This window comes from Colossoma macropomum, unplaced genomic scaffold (genome assembly GCF_904425465.1).
Source record: "Colossoma macropomum unplaced genomic scaffold, Colossoma_macropomum, whole genome shotgun sequence".
In the NCBI taxonomy this organism is placed as follows: Eukaryota; Metazoa; Chordata; class Actinopteri; order Characiformes; family Serrasalmidae; genus Colossoma; species Colossoma macropomum.
Genome location: NW_023494794.1, coordinates 23,609,916 through 23,630,832, shown reverse-complemented (window position 1 = coordinate 23,630,832; position 20,917 = coordinate 23,609,916). Strand labels below are relative to the sequence as shown.

The 20,917-nt window shown below is 37.2% G+C and overlaps 1 protein-coding gene across 2 annotated transcripts in view; it reads right to left on the bottom strand.

Annotated features, from left to right (window-relative positions):
* Positions 1 to 4,414: 4,414 nt before the first annotated feature.
* eng (endoglin) overlaps positions 4,415 to 20,917 on the bottom strand; it is a 77,194-nt gene continuing 60,691 nt past the window's right edge. Inside the window, exons 8-15 of one of the 2 annotated variants that reach the window (XR_005007764.1) lie at positions 20,104 to 20,290; positions 19,111 to 19,244; positions 17,534 to 17,770; positions 14,531 to 14,597; positions 7,722 to 7,829; positions 7,518 to 7,601; positions 6,238 to 6,285; positions 4,851 to 4,934 (exon numbers count right to left, since the gene is read on the bottom strand). Coding sequence is in view for 1 of the 2 variants with exons in the window: in XM_036580660.1 (XP_036436553.1) it covers positions 4,813 to 4,934; positions 6,238 to 6,285; positions 7,722 to 7,829; positions 14,531 to 14,597; positions 17,534 to 17,770; positions 19,111 to 19,244; positions 20,104 to 20,290 (903 nt within the window). In the remaining variant the exon portion in view is untranslated. Of the gene's footprint in view, positions 4,935 to 6,237; positions 6,286 to 7,517; positions 7,602 to 7,721; positions 7,830 to 14,530; positions 14,598 to 17,533; positions 17,771 to 19,110; positions 19,245 to 20,103; positions 20,291 to 20,917 lie in introns of both variants that reach the window. The other variant, XM_036580660.1, reaches the window with a different exon arrangement.

Sequence of the window (20,917 nt, the reverse complement as noted above, 5' to 3'; positions counted from 1 at the left end):
AACGCTAGTCAACCTCGTTAATGTTGTTAAAGTCACCTCCTTGCAAATTATGCTTTTGCTGTTGGTTTGAGTGAATAATTTACCATTAATATGTTTTTAATGACTGATTTCAATTGTTAATCAAAGTCACACGTTTTTAAAACAATACTGAGACTAATTAACTCTGATGGTCTTTTAATGAACGTGTTAATTGTAACGTGCTCTTTCCAAAGGTATCAATTAATTCATGACAGATATATGAGCAATATGTGAAAATGTAATAATGATGTGAAAAGTTTTTTTTCTAATTTTTATTTTTCGTTCGTTTCTAACTAATTGAGAAAAAGGTGTGTTATCAAATGCTCATCTTTGGTGTGAAACACTGCAAACTGACATCAAAATCTGCCATCAGACAATTCTTTTTCATTTTTTATGCTTATACTCCAGTCTATTAAAAAAAATCATAAATGAGAAAACATATATTATATTATATTATATTATGCAAATAAAATTTGCCATGATTTTATCTCTTGTTGAGGTTCCTTGTGACTTTCATCCTCATGCTGACTGTACATGGAAAAGTGGTGCATTAATCACAGTATAAGTAGTATTTTTATGTATTTTTACTGGATTTTTTTTGTTGATTTGTTAGGATCCACATTTTTTCCCCAGGCTGATGTTGAGTTTTCTGTGATTTTTTTTTTCATTTTTATATCATTCATTGATACATGTTCCTGCATCAGCATTAATTCTTTACCATAAAATGTTGAAATAAAGAAAAATCATGAATATTATATGTTATTGCTTTAGAAATTTAATAATTTCACTGTAATGAAAGTTCTAGTGTGAATATACAGGGTGAATTAAAAAATATTAATACATCTGTTCTCTCTCCTTTATTTCTATATGAAAGTAACTTTAGCCAACAGAGGCTTCATTTCATAGTATATTTTAAACGTTATCTTTGATTAAGTCAATAAAATACCTTAAAGTCCCTTTTTGCTCTTTAATTTTAATGAAAGTTTTAAAACATAAACATTCTTTGAAGACACCCAAAAACACAGGACAGATATGGTATTTAGTAAAAGTGGTCAGAGTTTGCAGAGTAAAGTCACTAGTGTCAAATAAACTCCTGCTGTGAGATTAAGAGTTTTGGAGTAAAAACTTTTATTTTGAATTCTACAGGTGTAAATTCAACACTGGTGATTTTACTTGGAATGCTCCAAAGAAATGATGAGAATTGGGATATACAATACAGAATCTGAGTTGATACAAAAGACAGCTAATATAATACAAAAAGAGATACACATCAGATTTTTGTGAACACAATAAACAGAAACACTGAGGTCATGTCCACACGTAACCAGATATTGTGGAAAACATACTTTTTTTCTCTGAGTTTTGACCTCTTGTCCACAGGAAAACAGCACTTTCAGTCACTGAGATTTTTGAAAGCTCAGTTCGACTCTGGATGGACAAAATACAGCTTTTTAAAAATCACAGTGTTAATTTACACATGATGCTGTTTTCACTTATTGAACATTTAGAAATCTTAATATGTGGCTGATGGTGAGGTTGTTTCTGTGTGCTCAGCAATTTGGGGTGATTTGGTGATGTTTCTTTGGCTTTACTTGGCTTTACATCTTTGGCTTCATTCAGTTTTTAAAAGGGGCATCAAATCAATTGCAAACATTCAAAAAATCTCAGTGATTCTAAAGACATATAATTTGATGATCATTAACCAGATTCAGATTTAAAAAAAAAAAAATTAACTCTACAGTTCAAAGTGAGTGAAAAGAAACTGCAATTGACAGCCACAGCAACATAAACACCTCATGGCGACATGTGCTAGGCTTCCTCTCACTTTAAAGCTTTTATTTTCCGGCAGGAATCTGTGTAAAATATTGAATTATAGAGGTTTGATGGCCTGCAAGTCAAAGCCATCATTTTTTTAGTAAATATCGGCTTTGGCATCACGGCGCACTCTGTATTTTGTCCAATATGCATGCTCAAAGTATTCTACTTGAGGCATTTGGCTTCAAATTTTATGGGTATTTTCAACGTCTACTGGGCTGGAATGATCATCTGAGTGTATTTGAGTCAGTTTTGCATTCTTTGTTGCATGTGTGGATGGAGGGATTTTCAAAAATGCTGTTTTAATGTAGGAAAAAAAAATATGTTTTGTTAAATATCTGGATTTGTGTAAATGAGGCCTCAGAGTATTGCACAAATGCTCAAGTGGCATTTTCCTTCATTCTGGCTCTCCTTAAATCATGATAAAAACCCTTTTTTGACCATTCTGCCTCTTTCACAAGTTCATACACTCACATAATCACATATACACATCAAACAAACAGTATTTTTCAAATACATCAACAAAAATTCACATGAAACTGTTTCCTTAACTGCTGCAAAACATGCTACATAAAGAGAAGATACTTGGTTCAGGTTAGCTGGTGTTAACTGACCTGATCTCTTAATGCACATCTTTATGAAGCCTTAATCAAAATGGGAAAAATAACAAACTCAATCACAAATATTCTTCATATCGTCGCTGTCTTGAGAAAACTTTGTAAATTTTTAATGTCATAATTTAGAAATGCCAGCTGCCATTTATATTTACATTTCAGCAGGAATGGACAAATTCAAACTTTGTAAGACACATGAAAATTTTTTAAGTTACATTAACAAATTTGTGAAGTTACCATTCCTGACAATTTTTTAAAACAGCGACATGGGGAGGCCAGTTTCTAATTGAATATTGAGCTAGTGTGTATGGTTTATTACTTTTTAGAGAGCAAAAAGTCTTAAAAAGGTGCCAAAGAAAGGCCCAATAAAAAAAGAACAAATCTTACATTTATACATACAGTTTAAAACAGGTTCACCGATGCGGTACAACCGCTTACAAACCTCTACGTCATTTACATTGCGAAGTCCGGCTTACAAACACAACATTGTTTTTATTAATATGAACGTAATCAGGAGGGTTATGACAATACTAATGAAGAAACATAACATCATAACAATAACCAGGATAGTTTAACAGTAACCAAGAAGACTGTTTCAAATCTTCTAATAAAAAAAAAAAAAATCAAATCTTATTCATTGGTCTTAGATTTTTGGTTCCAGAAACCTTCAAGGAATAGTTCAGCGTTTTTTTCAGTCAAGACGACCATTAAGTACAAGTTATTCATTTTTCAGGAGATGTTTCTAAAGAAATTAGGTGTAAGATAATCAACAAGCTACAGAGAAAATGGGGCTCCTAACAACCACCCGGAAGACCTTCTAGACACTAAAACTGTCCCCATCAGATAAACAGCACTTAAAGCTTTCATCTCTGAGAGAGAGGAGAAAATCAAGCTGCTTCAGATCTGAAAACATCCACAGGTGTTTCTGTCCATCCTTCCACTGTGAGAAGACGACTCAGCGCTGTGGGTCTGAAAGGATGTGTAGCTGATCAAGAAGAACCTCACTGAGAAAAGGAGACACATCAAACAAAGAAGCTGAACAATGGACTGACCACCCCAGAGTCCAGACCTCAACATCACTGAATGTGTTGTGTCTGCAGATTTCTTTGAGAAATATTTACTTGGTGAGGCTTCTGTGTAATTACCTGTACATGTTTTTGCTTTTTTTTTCTGAAGAAAAAATATGAATAACTTGTATTTAATAGCCATTTTGACTGGAAATTAAATGAACGGTGGACTCTTACTTTTGTACAGTACTGTTTCAGCTGCATGTGTAGTGTTTGGCAAGTTACCATGAATAATAAGTCTGACATGTTTCCCGGTAGCTGGAAAAGCACAGCTTAAAATAGAATTATAATGTAAACCAATGAACAGTTTATGGATTATGTTAGTAAGCAAATGTCCATGGTAACTGACCGTGCAATACGGATGAGCCTGAGGGAGATTAGGTTGAAAAACGCTGGAATATTCTTGCAATCAAGGTTTTACAGATGCATATCTTGTTCTTTGGTACTAAGCAAAGTCAAACTTTACAGTGATTTACAGTAGCATATCTATTGCAACACAGTGGCACAACTCCTGTAGCAAAACATTTCACAGAGAACAGTAAGAAAAGGAAAAACTAATCGAAGCTACTTTTTTTTTTTTTTATTTCACTAGATCAACCCACTGTCGAGCAGACATGTAACAATCTACATAAATTAAGAGGTAGCCTTTTCCCAAAGTTTTTCTTAAGTGTGAGAGGCAGCCTTCGTGGTCAATTTTACAAAAACAATGCACCAGAACCAGACAACTTTAGGTGTGTTAGGATATTTTTGGTTGATTTGTAACCCTTTCTGATCTGCTACTTGAATGTAGGTGTGGAACGGAGTAAGCTGCCCCCTGCATGTGCGACCTTAGACATGTTGGCTTTTTTTTCTAGTGCCGTAATTAGCGGTGACAGAGGGGCAAAACGGTCCGTCTTTTAAGGCTCCCCTGAGTCGACCTCAAAGTTCTTTTTTTTTTCTTTTCGTGGAATCTTATTGTGCCTCCATCCAAGAGGCGCAATCTGTTGAAAAGAATGCGACGAATTTCCTGTTAGTTCTTGGGGGATATGCTTTGTTTTTCCTGTCTCGGGGAGCCAAGGTTTTTTTCCTTTTTCTCTTTTTTTCCTGCTGACTTCCTGTCGCTGGGTGGCTGGAGAGGTGGGAGTTAAAGGTCCTAGTTCAGGTTTAGCCCTGCTGCCCCCCACCCCAGAACCCCCACCCCTGGGTTGCTACAGTGTTTGGTAGAGAGAGAGGAGGAGGATGTTTGTGTCCCTCTCTGGATGGATTGACGAATGGATGGATGGATGGGGCAGTAGATCAGATGAGTTGGTGGGCTCAGTTCAGGCCATGCTGCTGGTGGGTGTACTCTGGGTGCTGCCCATGCTGCCATTGGCGCTGCTGTTCTCAGAGGGAGAGGGGTTAGTTGGCACCGGCCGACGCTTGGTCAGAAAACACGGACATCCTGAGACAGAGAGAGAAAGAAAGGGAGGGAAGGAGAGAGAAGATGAAACAAATGAATTCTATTTGCTTCAGTTTTATTTGTACAGCACGTTTCATGCATCACTAAAGGCCTCTAAACTGACCATCTCAAATTTGCTTGATATTTTTAGGAAATAATGCCACTGTGCCTAATAGGCAGCATGCACAATTTTAGGCTTGTATCATCATTCGTTTCTGAGATATCAAGGCTTTAAAAAGTGTAAATTTTTACCTTAAACAGTGCAAAAGTCACAATTTTTAAAAGGTCATAACTTTTGTGATGTTGGTGATAGATCCCGGATTTTTTTAAGAAATGTTCTTTGGTTTATCTTGTTTTTAACAAAATACAGAGACATGAAAATTTGGCTTTGGTGTGCAAGAGAAATCTAAATGTCATAAAATGGTCATTGAGCCAAAAAAGTTATTACGTAATGTTAATTAATTGTATAATTTCCCATAATTTCACCAACTCAAACAAAATCAAACTTGCAGAGGTTTTGCAGGTCAACACACAACAAAGAATAATCCCTGACAATTTCATGCATTTAACATCAGTATTTAAAAAGTTATGACTCCTCAAAGTTGTCATCTTTTTCTGTAGGCAAAAATTAAGGCAACAGACACTTAAAGCATTTATATCTTAGAAACTAAAGAAGATACAAGCCTAACATTTTGCTTACGATGTAATAGGTACAATGACATTATTTCATGAAAATATTAAGCAAATTGGACAAAGTGAGTCAGGAACATTTTGTTAAATTCAGTCATTTAAGGTAAATTTATTTTGCTTGATTTATTTTATAGGTGAACACAGAGCACTGTAAAAAAATGTCAGTGTTTTAACTGATGTAAAATTGTCTTTATTTATCTACAGTACTATTTTGCTTTGCCTTGTTTATTTTGAAGTATTTATTTGAGTTGAATAAAACAAGACCAACTGTTGCCATAGTATTGTTCCCATTTTTTACAGCATAGGTAATGAGCTCAGTATAGTGTAATGCTAGGAGTTTAGGCATCGGCAGTTATAAAACCAAATACAAACTTGGTGATTGACATCTGTGTTTTTTTACTATAAAAATACAAAAAGACCTGAAAATGAATAGCTCTGCAGGCCATGCAAGCCTGAGAGGAGGCAGCAGAGTGGCAGAGCACAAAACAAGAAAACATATGCTATACAGTTTCCTCACAAAGCAGATGCTATCGTTCTCTCTGAGTATGGAAAAAACCTGTATATGTGGTGTTAACTGCTACGGTCATGGTCCATCCTGCCCTGAGTCATTCTGTACCTGAGAGAAGGGTCCCTGTAGAGCCTATACCCACAGCAGCAGGATATCCTGAAACACGCAAACGCACAAGTTATAATTACACAAATATAATGCTTACAATTACACTCTCACTTACTTGTCTTTTTAGTTTTAAAAATAGTCTTTTATAGAGAATAACCAGCAGGGTTCAGCACTGCCTGATAATTAAATAAAGACCATCATTATATAATTTTGTCATAAAATTCCAATTACAATTTATATACAATTCTGCACTGAAAATGTAATGTAATGAATTGAACTTAGATATAAACATCATCTCAACAGAATAAAATACTTTATATTACATCAACATCATTTTTCCAGTTTTCCAAGTCTGGAATCACTGGTCACAATAACAACTGCTGTTATTTTGTTCAACGCTAACTTTAACAAATGCCAGCTGGATGACAGAAGGTATTTTTACATGTTTTATTCAATATTTCAAGATGATTTTTTTTTCTTTGGGGGGGGGGTCAAAAAGTTATTAAATGCTAAATACTATAATTGAATTATCTATTTACTGCCTGAGATTTAATAACCATGTTTCAGAGGCTTTCTACATGTTAATTTTATTGTAACTATGAATTTGTCTACAGCTCTGTTCATCGTTCTAGACACGTTTTTCTTTTTTCACAACTTCATATCCTATGAATTATTTGAAATCTGTGTTAAAGAGTAGAATCATTACATAAATAGTCTTATTCAAATCTTTCAACACCCCCAGTTAAATGACATATTGTGTTGATTTTCTATGTGACACATCCTCTACAGAGGACTCATTAAAATATGGAATTTATTTGTAAATTTAAATGTACAATTTCTGCATATAATTTAACATATCGGGGAAAAAAATGTATATATAAAATGTGCCATTTCTTCTTCCCCAATGTATTAAACACGTAAATAAGGCAATTTAACAGTCTGTAATTTGACCAGGCCCAAACATTGGCACACACCTTTATCTGCAGCATTTTGTTCTGATTTTCACAAAAACAGTGAAAACCTTTGAATGCTAGTGCACGTTTGGGAATAATGCAATATATGTTGATGTAATATATGCTATTCATGTGGACATGATGTACATGTTTGATGTTTGCTGCTCTTAGATCTTTTAATGGGAGCAAAAAATGGATTTTTCAGTTTAAAGGGATAAAAGGAGAAAAACAATGACAGAAGCAGTTTCTGTCTACACAGTCTATCTTTGAACAAATAAAAAATAGAACAGGCCATCATTCATTTAAAAATGTTTACTTTTACTTAACTGTTTCATCTTATTTCTAGTGGAAAATCATCTCGAGGCTTGTTTAGGTCGCCCTCGCCGCACTTTAGGCCTCTTCCCTCATAAGCTAAAGGAGCAGAGATGACGCCTGCTCAAACACTCTACCAAACACGGCTTTTTATCACATATCCGTTACTATTAAACATGCTGCACTGGCGTCAGCTACTGATCAAACGTGGGACGTTACCTGTTCGGATTTTGATGAACCACAGGGCGCCGATGAGCAGGACTCCGATGAGAAACCCTCCAAAAGCGACGCCCAGGACGGACGGGAGGCCAAACTCCAAGCATGAATCTGGAACACAAACATCAATGGGGTGAATTATTTATTTCAGATTTATTATTGATATGTCAGCATGTTTTTAATATCTGTATTTTATCTGTGTTTCTACACATGGCCCCTCCGCCAATCATTTTAATGGCCATTTCAGTGCATTTCATCTCTTTTTAACTACATCCATGTACCATTTCATCCCATTTTAACAAATTCCAGCAAAAAAATATTATATATATATATATATATATATATATAAAATATTAAATATAATAAAATATACATATAATAAAAGCATCATATTTTTTCTTTGTGTTTTAGCCAAGTCTATGATATGCTACACATTAAAAATGACAAACATTAAAAGTTTAATGCTCATTATTCAATATTCAGTGCAATGCATACATTCAAATGCAGTCAAGTTTGCCAACTATACATAAATGAATAGTCCAATATATTTGATTCATGGTAACATAAATACATTAAACAAATAACCATAGTAACCAACTAGTCTACTCTCAATTTCTCAATTTTTAAAAACATCCCTCCTAGTTATTCATTCTGCCATTGGACCATGTATAACAACAACACCACAGGGTGAATAAGTAGACTTCTACTTATTATTTTTAACAGTTTTAAAGTTCAAAATAGGGGATACAGTAAAAAAAAAGTCTGTTAGTTGCATTACTTTCACAGTTATTTACTGAACCATATTAACAGTAAATAACAGTTGTAGACTGTGATTCCAGTCACCTGCACCACAAGACTACTATGATTTAGCTGTTATTCTGCTATATACTTATAGTAATAAACTGTAATTAAAATACAGAACATCTCCTGTATTTTTACATAACAACTGTAAAGGTAATGCAACTCAGCAGCCAGTAATTTACTATACATTTAAAAAAAGATTTTACCAGAATTTTTTTTATCAGATCTCAAATATGCATTTTTAAAATTTTGCACTGCACATTTTGCAATTCATTTAACTTTGCTTATACAAACATATGCCCCTGGTAAATAGCATGATTTTCTGAGTGAAAGTAAGTTAACACAACCTCTACAGAGAACACACTTCTGCACATTTTAATGCTGAGTTATTGTTTATTTGCTGAATTTAACATATTGGGGGAAAAAAAAACACAAAATGCAGCCTGTGCAAAAGTTTTGGCACATTTTATATTTCATGTTTTTTTTTCTTTTTCCAAATATGTTAATAATAAAAATGTCATATTTAAGTTTGTCATCTGTGTTAACTTCTTTTTACTTTTTAGACCATCAACAAAACTTGTTATTTGACCAGGAGTGTTCAAACTTTTGCATTTAACCTTGGCTGGTTAATACATAGAGATTAAGGGTAAAAGTAAACTTTAGTGACCCAGTATTGACATTTATGTTGATATGAATATTAGCATTGCAACGTTAGCAAACTTGATATAGGACTGAAAAGAAAATCAACGATACTGCCCATCCCTACAGGGTCACCTCTGTGCCGAGAGGACAGTCATACAGGACACTTGGGACAACAGTCCTCTCTACTTGTTCTCCTGACTGATCGCTTTCCTTTTTGCACTCGGCAGAAGACACACCGAGCAGGAAGGTGATGGCTGATAGTGTTTTTTTTTCTCATTGCTGCAGTTGCATCTGCCTCACTATGATAGAGTGACTACGTGCACATCGACTCAAACCTTCTCCAGAACAATGAAGATCCAAATGTTTACCAAAAACACGTCTCGTACACTGGAGAATGGCTCCCAGGGGCTTAGAGAAGAGTTTGCTTTCCGTGCCTTGTATCAGGTCTGTTTTATTTTACAACCTCCCCCCCACCCCCACCCCCCCCCAACCCCAACAGTCCTTTCTTTCCTTTTGTTCCCCCTCAACACGGCGAAAGTGCCTTCATAAGACATCGCGGTTATTTGCGCTTCGAAAACTCAAAGCTGAGCAAACAGAGGCAGGAAGCGCTGGAGCAGGTGTTCGGGGGGAGATGAACTCCAAGTCCCAGCAGCCCCTCCAAACAGGATGGACAGCCCTGGGGAAGGCGCTTCCTGCCTGACACACACACACACACACACACCATCGCCACCCCTCCACAAAAGCACATCATTCAACACTTTACCTTTTCACAATAGATGTAGTCAAACATAGTAAACCAGCCAAAATATGTTCGCTTCATTGGAACTATGAGGCTAATGTAGCCAACAGGCTTTCAAAGCCCATTAGTTATCATTATTCAAACTGTATGGCTGTAAATAAACTGTATGGCACAGTGTTATCTATAAAAATGATGACAAATATGGAGAAATTTCAGGCTTTGCAATGCTTCTATTAGATTAGCATGTTTTAGCCATGCTAACTACTTGTTTATAAATAACAGTATGTCATATAGTGTCAGAAAACAGACAAGTAAGTCTGTTTGACATTACTGGACAACTCCACACAGTTTGAGGCGAGTGTGTAATGGTTTATGCATGCAGTTAGCACAATGCTAACTGGCTAATTATTAGCTTCTTTTACTTCTTAGCTACACTAGCCTTGTGGAAAAACATTGCAAAGCCAAAGAAGTAAACTTAACATGCCAAACACGTCTTGGCCGAATACATTTGGGTTGTTTTGGCTTATTTCATTCAATTTTAGCTGAACTATGGCTTCGAGACTAAGACTAAAACTATGCTTAAAAGAGCTGCTGTCAGAAGAAAACCTCATATCTCCATTTTTTGACATTTTTCAGTTTTTACAATTTGAAAATGCCTGTTGCCCTTTACATTGTTTGTAAATTTCATGGCCCAAAAGAACCGGCCCAAATGACTCGGAAAAACATCTGGTTTCATTGACTTACATTAAAAGTAAAGTATGTTTTTTCATTTTCCTCTAAAGTTCTCATCTTGGAGATACAAGGTTTTCTTCCAACAACAGGGATATGCTTAAAGGTGCAGCGTGTGGCATCAAGCGGTGAGAACTGTAGATTGCAAACAACTAAACACCCCTTCCTTTCCAAGCGTGTGGTGGAACCTACGGTGGCTGTCATGTTTTCTGCCATCACCTTTCCTGATTCCGTTTTGCTTCTTCATGTTTTCACTTGTTTCATGAGGATTCACTTTTTCTTGTGCTAAATACCCTCCATCTGTCAAAATTTGGTTTCTCAACGTTCTCACAATACAAAACGGTTAACCAGCACGACCAGCAACCACTGATCCTTCCTCTTTCTACGTCTTCCAACCGGAGCTACAGCACCACCACCGTAGAAACACAACATGTTGGAAGAGGACCTCCTCCCCATGTAGATATGAAGTTCTCCCTCTGAACTAATGAAAACACAATAAGTCATAGTTACAGGTGATTATCCTCTAATGAAAACACTGATTTGTATCCACTATATTCCATTTTTGCTAATAGAGCCCCCTAAATCTTACACACTGCACCTTTAAAGATAAATGAGCAGACTTTTTTTCATTCTTTGGTGCTTCATATGTCCTGTGATATCCTAATAAGTAATAGTGCAGAAACCATATAAAGTATTCTACAGCAAAATAAATGAGCACTAGCAATATTTCACTGTTTTTGGAAGAAAACCTTGTATCTCCATTTTTTAACTTTTTCAGTTTTTGACATAATTTGAAAATACGGCCCAAAATGACTTGAAAAAAAGTCCATTGACTTACATTAAAAGTAAAGTAGGTTTTTTCCTTTTCCTGTAAAGTTACCATTTTAGAGATACAAGGTTTTGTTCCAACAACAGTGAATATTTAATAGCGAAAACTGACGTTAACTTGAGTCTATAAACTACTGATAAGGACAACCGTGTAAACTTTACTTTTCACCAACTTATCATGCTCATTTTTCTGACTGAAGAGTTCAGGCTCTCATTATAAAAGGATTGAACAAGAGAGCAGCGGCCAAAGAGCTTCCAGTTATGTACATTAGGTAAATCGCAGAAATGCTCAATGTAAATAATGCATTTTATCAGACTCCTTCCAGTGATTGGATCACCCTTCAGATCCTGAGAGCTTTTACTGAACTGGGTAAATCTACTGTTAACTACAGCACCAGTGAGCTGGAACTTATTACAGGAAACTCTGAAGCTTCGCTCTCTGGTGTCACATGAAAATTTTAAACTTTTAGTCTCTAAGCACCTGCAACCATTTTACTCTGGATTAAGTTAACTTTTAAAGAGATTATTGGTATGTTTTAGTTATTGTTTCATTTTTATAATTCTGTTTTTATTCATTTTAATATTTCCAAGCTACTGTTTTAGTCTTTTAGTACTTTCTTTAGTTCGGTAATATATTTTTATTCATCCCTATTTTATCTTATTCACTATATTGTTGCCATTTTAATGGTTTATTGATTTATTTTTTTATTTACTACTATGATTATTATTACTTTTAGCATTTGTTATGTTTCTGTAACCCTGACTTCTGTATTGGTTCAGCTACATTGTAAATGAGGGTCCTCCCCAATGTACTCTGAGTTTAAATGAAGATTGATTGATTGATTGATTGATTGATTGACTGACTGATTGACTGATTGATTGATTTATTGACGTCCTGAATTGTCAGAAAGTGAAAAACAAAAGGCGCGGAGAGTCTCGTCCATTCGCGATTCAAACGTAGCGCCGAAGCGATGAAGCCACATCCTCCTGCGAGGCTAAAATTGAGAATGTAGCAGGAAAAAATAAGCCTCGGGCCAAGACGAGAGTTTTTGTGAGCGTAGCAAAAACACGACCCCGTGTCAGGCTTCTCTTCCTTTGCATTTCTTTTTTTTTTTATAGCGCAAAGTGAAATATAATGGGCTTCCCTCCTGGCCGAGGAATGCGTGGCTCATTCCTGACTCATCTGCCCGGGGACTCTCTTCCCCCTTTGAAGACCAACACCTTCCCCTCTTTGTGCGTGGCGGACAATAGCGGCCATTGCCCCGTGTTTGGACGGCCACGCGCGCCGGACCTTGGACACAATAAATCCCCCACTGGCTCATTATTTCTGATTGCGGCCACAAGGTCAGTTAACAGGCCTTCCTATGAACCTTCCCCCCTCTGCCCCCCCCCCACATCCTGACCTCATCTCCATGACCACTGTTTACGTCAGTAGCTACAGCAAGCACGAGCCTCGGCCGGACCTGCATGGAATACTTCAGTCTGGAGAGTTGAGCCGTTCGAGGTCCAGGACAATGAGGTGTCATCCTGTTGTTTGGGGTCGCAACGAGTGCAGTTGTTCTTTTTCGTGATCTCATTTTATTGTCATGGTGTCGTACAGCTTATCTGCAAAAGCCTCCCTAAACGTTTGGTGTCTGAAGTTTCCTTCATTAGTTTTGCACAGGAGCTACAAGGCTAATGTAGCTAAGTAATGGAAGCTAATACTCCACCAATTAGCATGGGGGATAGCATGCTAACCACATTTCTTCATCAGTTACTCATCTCAAACTGTGTCAAGTTGTTAAGGAATCTCAAATAGACTTGCTTATGTGGTTTCTGGCACTAGTGGCGGGAGGTATGGTTGAAATTTAATATCATTATTCATATTTCTGGTGCCCGTATATATCATAATACATAGATTCCCACAAATAAAACCATTTTAGGTGCTTAAATAAACCAATTTTTGAAGGTGAGCAGTGGCTTATTATTCTGAGATGTCCCTTGAATTTTAAATTAGAATCACTTTTAATAACCAAAGTATTTAGATTAGAAGATTAGGTTTTTTCCTTCTCCTGTAAAGTGACCATTTTGGAGATACAAGGTTTTCTTCCGACAACAGCAATCTATATAAATATAATATAAATATGATAATAAAACAAGTAATACATAATTTGACTGAGGGCATTCAAACTTTTGCATACGACTATATACACATTACTTTCTGTAGCACTTCGCTGCATAAATGCACTACACAATAATGGTATCTTAGCAAGTGAGAGTGTCTTAAATGTACTTTATATAACTAACTTTTCTTAGAATATGGAGAGTTGTATGACTATTCAAGCCGTTTGTAGAGATTATGACTTATTTTACATGATTCTGTCCAGTTCAGTGATCTCCCAGGAATCCTTAAGGCAAGTAAGGACATCTGCCAGTGCAGTACAATCATTTTACTGGATAAGATCACTTTATATAAGTAAGAATATATAGAAATAGGTGGCATAATCTCATAATTTAGAACTGTTATATGGAAGATTCTGCCAAGTTGGCTCAAAGTCCTAAGAGTTCTAAACACACTTGCTGAACTGAATTTGACTAAAATCCTTTTCCTTCCATTGCCCCCCAAACCTTACTTATGTTTATTTTATTAAAATAAATGATTAGATGATTAGAGTGTTTAAACACCAGTGTCACTGCTGGACTGAGAATAGTCCACCAACCAAAACATCCTGTGGCAGCGTCCTGTGACCACTGATGAAAGACTAGAGGATGACCGACACAGACTGTGCAGCAGCAGATGAGCTACTGTCTCTGACTTTACATCTACAAGGTGGACCAACAAGGTAAGAGTGTCTAATAGAGTGGACAGTGAGTGGACACAGTGTTTACAAACTCCAGCAGCACTGCTGTGTCTGATCCACTCGCACCAACACAACACTCACTAACTACTGCTGAAAATGATCCACCACCCAAATAATACCTGCCCTGTAGGGGGTCCTGACCTTTGAAGAACTGGGTGAAAAGAGGCTAACAAAATATGCAGACCAAGCAAAAGTACTCTATGGAAGATTAAGAACTGTAGAAATGTACTCACTCTTTGGTGGAAGGTACGTCTGGGTGACTTGCACGTTCGTCCTTACCAGCATAGGCGGTGTGCAATGCTGAAAAACAAACAGATGAATAAATGAATGGTGGTGAATAATTAGCTAAAAACATACATTAGTTTCTATGAGGATGTGTGTCCTGAATGGGAATAAATGAATGTCTCTTAATTCAGTTTTATCAGGCCAAACAGCCGACGTGATTAGTCTTAATTTTTCATTATTCCACTCTGCAGAGACAAATGTTTGCCCCTGACTGGTCAGTGGGCGGCCATAATTCTTGTATAATGGCCACTGATTAATGGCTGCTGGTTTGTTAATGACGTGCGCATTAGTAAATTTGCTCTTGGAGGCCCCGAGCACGCTCGGGCCATTTGGAAATTCAGAGTGCTGCGGAAAAAGTTGTTTAGAAAGAAATTTTTGCTCTACAAAAAGTCAGAGTGCTCTTTCTAGATAATGTGATGATGTGGCTGAAAGCAGGTGCAGATAAAGCGCTGCAAAAACAGTCAGGACTCCATTTCGTACAGAGGTCATCTCAACACTGGGAAAATGAGAAGTCTGCTCAACTTCAAATGATACAGTAACTGATTACATGGCTTTTCTCGAGTTGACCCGACTTCAGGACACTAGAGTTCACCCAACTCAAACTTCTTAGTTGAGTCAAAAACTCTCCCAGCTACTGTTTCTAGGTCTGTATCTCGGTTAGATAAACTGAATCTGTATTTTTTCACTCAATCTCCCCACTAGCTGGTACACCTTCTATCACACTGTCCCATCTGGTATTTTTTCCTCTTGGGCTTCTGGATGTAGACAGCTTTGGTATTGCTGGGATTCAAACTCACAACCTCCTGATGTTGGAATGAATTATTAGACAGCTGCACCACATGAGACTGCACCATACTTTAAAATTAAAATAACAAAGACACAAATCTGAGTTGCTTCATGTGTTCCTGAGTGGTGCAGTTGACTAAGCCATCACCCCAACAGGAGGTTGTGAGTTTGAGTCCCAGCGATGCCATAGCCATCCATAAGTGTGTACCCAAGAGGAAAAATGTCTAGCAGGATTGTGTGAAAGAGTCCTGGCTAGTGGGAAAGCTGAGTATAAAAAACAAGTTCATTTTATTTACCAAACTGGGATGTAGAACCAAACAATTAATAGAACTTTTGAGTGAGAAGTTTGAGTTGTGTGAACTCAAGAAAAGCCATGAACTCAGTTACTATATTATGTTGAGTTGAGCTTATTTTTAACAGTGAACTTCGGCCTTGTTTGTTGTGTTTGCATGTCTGTTTTTCTTTTCTCTAATGTTGTTTGCCCCAGTAACTCATGAAAAATGTTTCTTATGATTGATTTTTTGGTACCACATACCAATAAGCAAGGCAAATAGTTTAAATTTGAATTATTAATGTAATTAGTTTATTAGGATCATGACTTCAAATAACTAATAAGCATGCATACACCCTTTATAAGGGCAGTCCCTTTGTTCTAATGTTTTAAAAAAGTTGAGTGCGTTAAATGGTTAATAATTAGTTACATTCATAGATTTTTGTCTTTTGTCTTTAACAAAGCAAAAATCATAACATAATGCACACTTATTTTTTTCTTCTATTGGTCTTTTTTGTTATCTTGATGAAAGTCAATAATCAATGATAAACATTTCCATAGCAATATGAAATGCACTCTGAATGTGTACACATGCTCGCTCATTACATCCAGCATTAAAGGCATCATTTATTTTACTGACCAAATTGGACACTCACTGACTACTCTGGGGCAGATTTTAATCAGTTAAAGTGCCTAAACCTAAAATGTAATGCTCTTTATTATGTTATGTTGCATAAGCATTGGACCCTGCAGCCTCTCACTTTGACAGAATTGATGATTTTATATGCTTTTTGAATTTTTCACCCATCAGTGTCCTTTGACTACAATACCCAGCATGCACTGCATAAATATTTCATTGCCCACAGCCATAAAGAAATGCCCTGTTGTGTTTAGAGGCTAATCCTTCTACATTAGCCAGCTAGCAGAAGAAAAAAATTCTAACAACCTGCCCTCATGTATCTGTCCCAAAGGGTTTCAGTTACATGATTTTTCTGTTGTGGCCGCCATATTTGGGACCAAATTTCTGGCATTCCTGCTCAGTACAAACGTAACTAGAGGTGAAAGATGACTAAAATTACTCTCCTTACTTTAGAAGAGTAAAAACGTGACCTCGACAAAGTCAATAAAATAGGCTGCGATCCGTATACAGTTTCCCTCCCAAACTCCTGGTCCCACTTAAACTGGCGTAAAACTTCCTGACATTTATATTTATCTCATACTCGGCCCCTCTCCTATTCTGGAGAGTCTTTCAAAGCATTTAAAAGCACAGAAGCCCACCGGCTCTTCACGTCAGGGTGGGTAAAGGATCCCATGGTGTTGCATAAAGAGGAGAAAAGCTCTGTCATCATAGGAGGGTGCAGCTCCAGTCCTGCAACCCCTGCACTGCATGATCATGGTGTCCTGGTTAAAATACCTGATATTATTAGCTAATTAATCCCTACTTGAGCTGAACGAGGTGTGAACAGCAGAGAGAAATGCTAAACTATTGAAGGCATTACGCCACACAGTCACTCCCTGATTCGTTCCTCAAAACGGCGGTAACTATACAGTGTGATGTCACGCGAAACGCAAGAATAGTTTTTCAAAAGTTCGGAATGCATCATCAAAAAGATGCATCCACTTCAAGATGCATGATCAGCAGTTCTTTAACTGGAAAATCTCACTCTCAGGACTATTGTGGCACCACTGTAGGAGGTATCTAGTGTGCAGACGACTAGATGTTGTCTAGTGTGTCTTAGGCTTGTTCCACTAAACGCTGTACTTGGTGACACTGACACTTAAGTTCCTCTTGCTTTTCTTGACCTTTAGACTCATGCTTAGGCCAGGAGCTCGTTCTGGATCTACCAAAACAGCCTACAGTTGTTCATTTTACATGGTGTCAAAAGCAACTTACAATGGAGTTTGTAAGGCAGTGCCTGATCCTGCACTCTAGATCCCAACTGTTGGAGGGCAGATGCTGGAACACGTCGAAGGAGAAGCTGAACCTGGCGCTGTTGCTGCAGCCATTAGGGCTGCAGGGCTCGTGCTTAAAGGGAATTCTCCACTCCACCGCCTGCAGGCCTTTAGAGCGCACCAAACACTCCTGCACTTCGATCATCATGTTCAGAGTTCCGTGGACATGACTGGAGATCTGTCACAGTTAAAAGAGCAGAGAAAGTGATTAATATAATTCATCATCATCAATTCATCATCATCATCATCATCATCATTAACCGCTTAGTCCAGATAGGGCTGTGGTAACAGCTGGGAGAGCAAAGAATCCCAGATGACCCTGCCCCCCCACAACTTCCTCCAGCTCATTGGACCCCAAGCCACTCCCAGGCCAACTTGGAGATAAATTGCCTTCAGGATGACCCCGGGGTCTCATCCCGGTAGGCCGTGTCTGGAAAACCCATGGTTTTGTTTTTGCTCATACTTCTTTTTTTGCTTTTTATTTTTATACATAAAAATCTGTTAAAAGGTCAGAAAGGCAGACTCACAGTTGAATGTATACATAATACATTATAGCTAACAATGCAATGAAATCTGTAACTAAATCTATCTGAAAATACACTAGGGTAATTACATGAGGCAAAACTGAAGTTGATACATGTGTGTAATTACATAAGGTGTCCTCCTGTAATCCATCTGTAATAGTGACTAAATCATTAGTGGTTACATTGTTGTTGCATATGTTGTTCACATGTAACTACACAGTTATTAGATACACGTAATGTAAAGTGGGACCGAATAGAATAATAAACAGTAAAAACTCTTGACTTTTAAGGAATAAAATCTTGAAAATAAAAAACAAATTGGTAAAAAGTATACTTACACCTATCTATTGAATAAGATCAGGACAGGGACATTTATTTAGAATAATAAAAAAAAAGGCTTTCTTTAATTCCAAACTGTAAAGAATCTGTAAAAATGAAACTGCAAAATCATATTGGACTAGCATATACTACTCTAGCAGCTGAATGTAAAATAGGAGCTTTTAATTTTATGTTTTAAGTTGAATACTGGCACCTTGGGTTATAAAAAGAGCTACTCCAGAAGTAAGTGGTGTGAAATGCCCTGTTCTAGAAAAACGTAGTCAGAATTGTTCATAGAAAGTTATTACATGAAATGGTAATGAATATGAATATGCTGTCTGATGTCTGACACATTGTTTTCAATAGTTTAGAGAAGATTTTTGGCCTAAAACCTATCCTTTTTTTAATCACATTCATGGTGGAGGGATACATGCAGTCTCCCGAGAAAACTTACCACTATTTTACCATCATCAACATTCCATGCAAAAACTCAGAAGACAAATGCAGGTTCGCTGGCAGTTTTGGATAGTAAAATAAAATGCCTATTTTGGAGATATGGTGACCTCTGGTTCCTATCACCACCACTGTAAACAATCTACACCGAACTATTTCTGATCACTCTGAATTATTAAATGCCGAATTTTTTTTAAAAATCAGTCCCTTAAAACTGCTTTACCTGAGCATAGATCTTCTTGTTGGCCTGTACTTGGGTGCTGGGGTCCATTGGCGATGCATAGTCTGAAGAGTTGAACAGCTCCATGTACATTCCAGAAGACTGTGTCGTGCTTTTCATTGGAGGGCTGTCTGTAACTGGAGAGAGTGGTAAAACAATGTCATTAAAAATGTGATATCGAACACTTAAAATCAAAAATCATGTTGTCTTTTCTTTCCCAGTGCTTCCGGAATATTTTCATATTCTGAAAAGTGATGAATTAACTTGATGCAAATGTGAACATCATTACATGAATTTAACATATTATATCAGCACAACTGTGTCTTATTTACACTTAGAAACATGGAATTTGGCCATACAATTATTTTTGAACTATGCAAATTCAATGTGTCACATTTTTTTCAGTCTACTGTTAAAGAGTGGCGATAGAAACTGCAGTGCTGGATCCTTAAATGAACTCAATATATTCCACAGTCCAGATATAAAGAACTTCCAACAGACCAGCTTGTATAACCTCTAGAAAAAAGCACTGACCAATAGAATGGGACACACATGAGCCTGAGGTCACCATGCCCAATGCTATGTGTGTTCTAGAGGGGTATAAAACACCCCAGCACTGGGCTGTGGAGCAGTGGAACTGCATTCTCTGGAGTGATGGAGCTCCATCCAATATCTTTGGGATGAATTGGAGTGATCCAGAACTGATCATCCAACATCAGTACCTGACCTCACTAATGCTCAATCAAATCCTCACAGCAATGTTCCGACATCTAGTAAAGCCTTGGCAGTAGAGTAGAGGCTGTTACTGCAGCCAAAGGGGGACAAACTCCCTATTAATACCCTTCGTTTCACTACCCTACCCTACGGACTTTTGGATGTATAGTGCCTCAGTGTCAATTTAGAGGAACTTGTTGAGGTCTATCACCTCACACAAAGCTATCACTTCTGTTTTAGCTTGCTGTATTTCAAAAGAGAAGGGAATCAATGGTGTATTACCTGCAGGGTGCTCTCTCAGGCCAATCTTCACTTTGATTGTTGGGCTGTTGAAGCGAATCTCTGTGTAGCTGCTGATGGATGTGCCATTGTAATAAGTGAATGCGTGTTGCTTGATCTCACTGGCATCGTCTGAGATGTTCCTCATTGGTCCTGCCTTCATATTGTTGATCAGTACAAGGTTGTTGGACTGGACAAAAGGAAATTTAGAAAACATAACTGTCATCAGTAACAGTAATAAGAGTAACGTAGTATATTGCTGTTGTCGGAACAAATCCTCCAAAATCTCCCACATGGTAACTTTACAGGAGAAGGAAAAAGTTACTTTACTTTTAATGTAAGTCAATGGAACCAGACATTTTTTCCATGTCATTTTGGGTCATTTCTTTTGGTCTATTTATCATGAAATTTGCACACAATGTAAAGGGAAAGAGTCATTTTCAAATTATGATAAAAAACTGAAAAATGACAAAAATGAAGATGCAAGGTTTTGTTCAGACAGCAGCGATACACATACATACATACATCATCTAAACTGCTTATCCTTCTGGGTCACGGTGGGGTGCTGGAGCCTATCCCAGCTGTCATTGGGCGGAAGGCAGGATACACCCTGGACAGGTCGCCAGTCCATCGCAGGGCAGAGAGCCATACACAGTCACACACTCATACCTAGGGGCAATTTTAGCACGTCCAATCAGCCTGACTGCATGTTTTTGGACTGTGGGAGGAAACATATATATATATATATATATATATATATATATATATATATATATATATACATATATATATTTTAATAAATGCCCAACATCCCCCC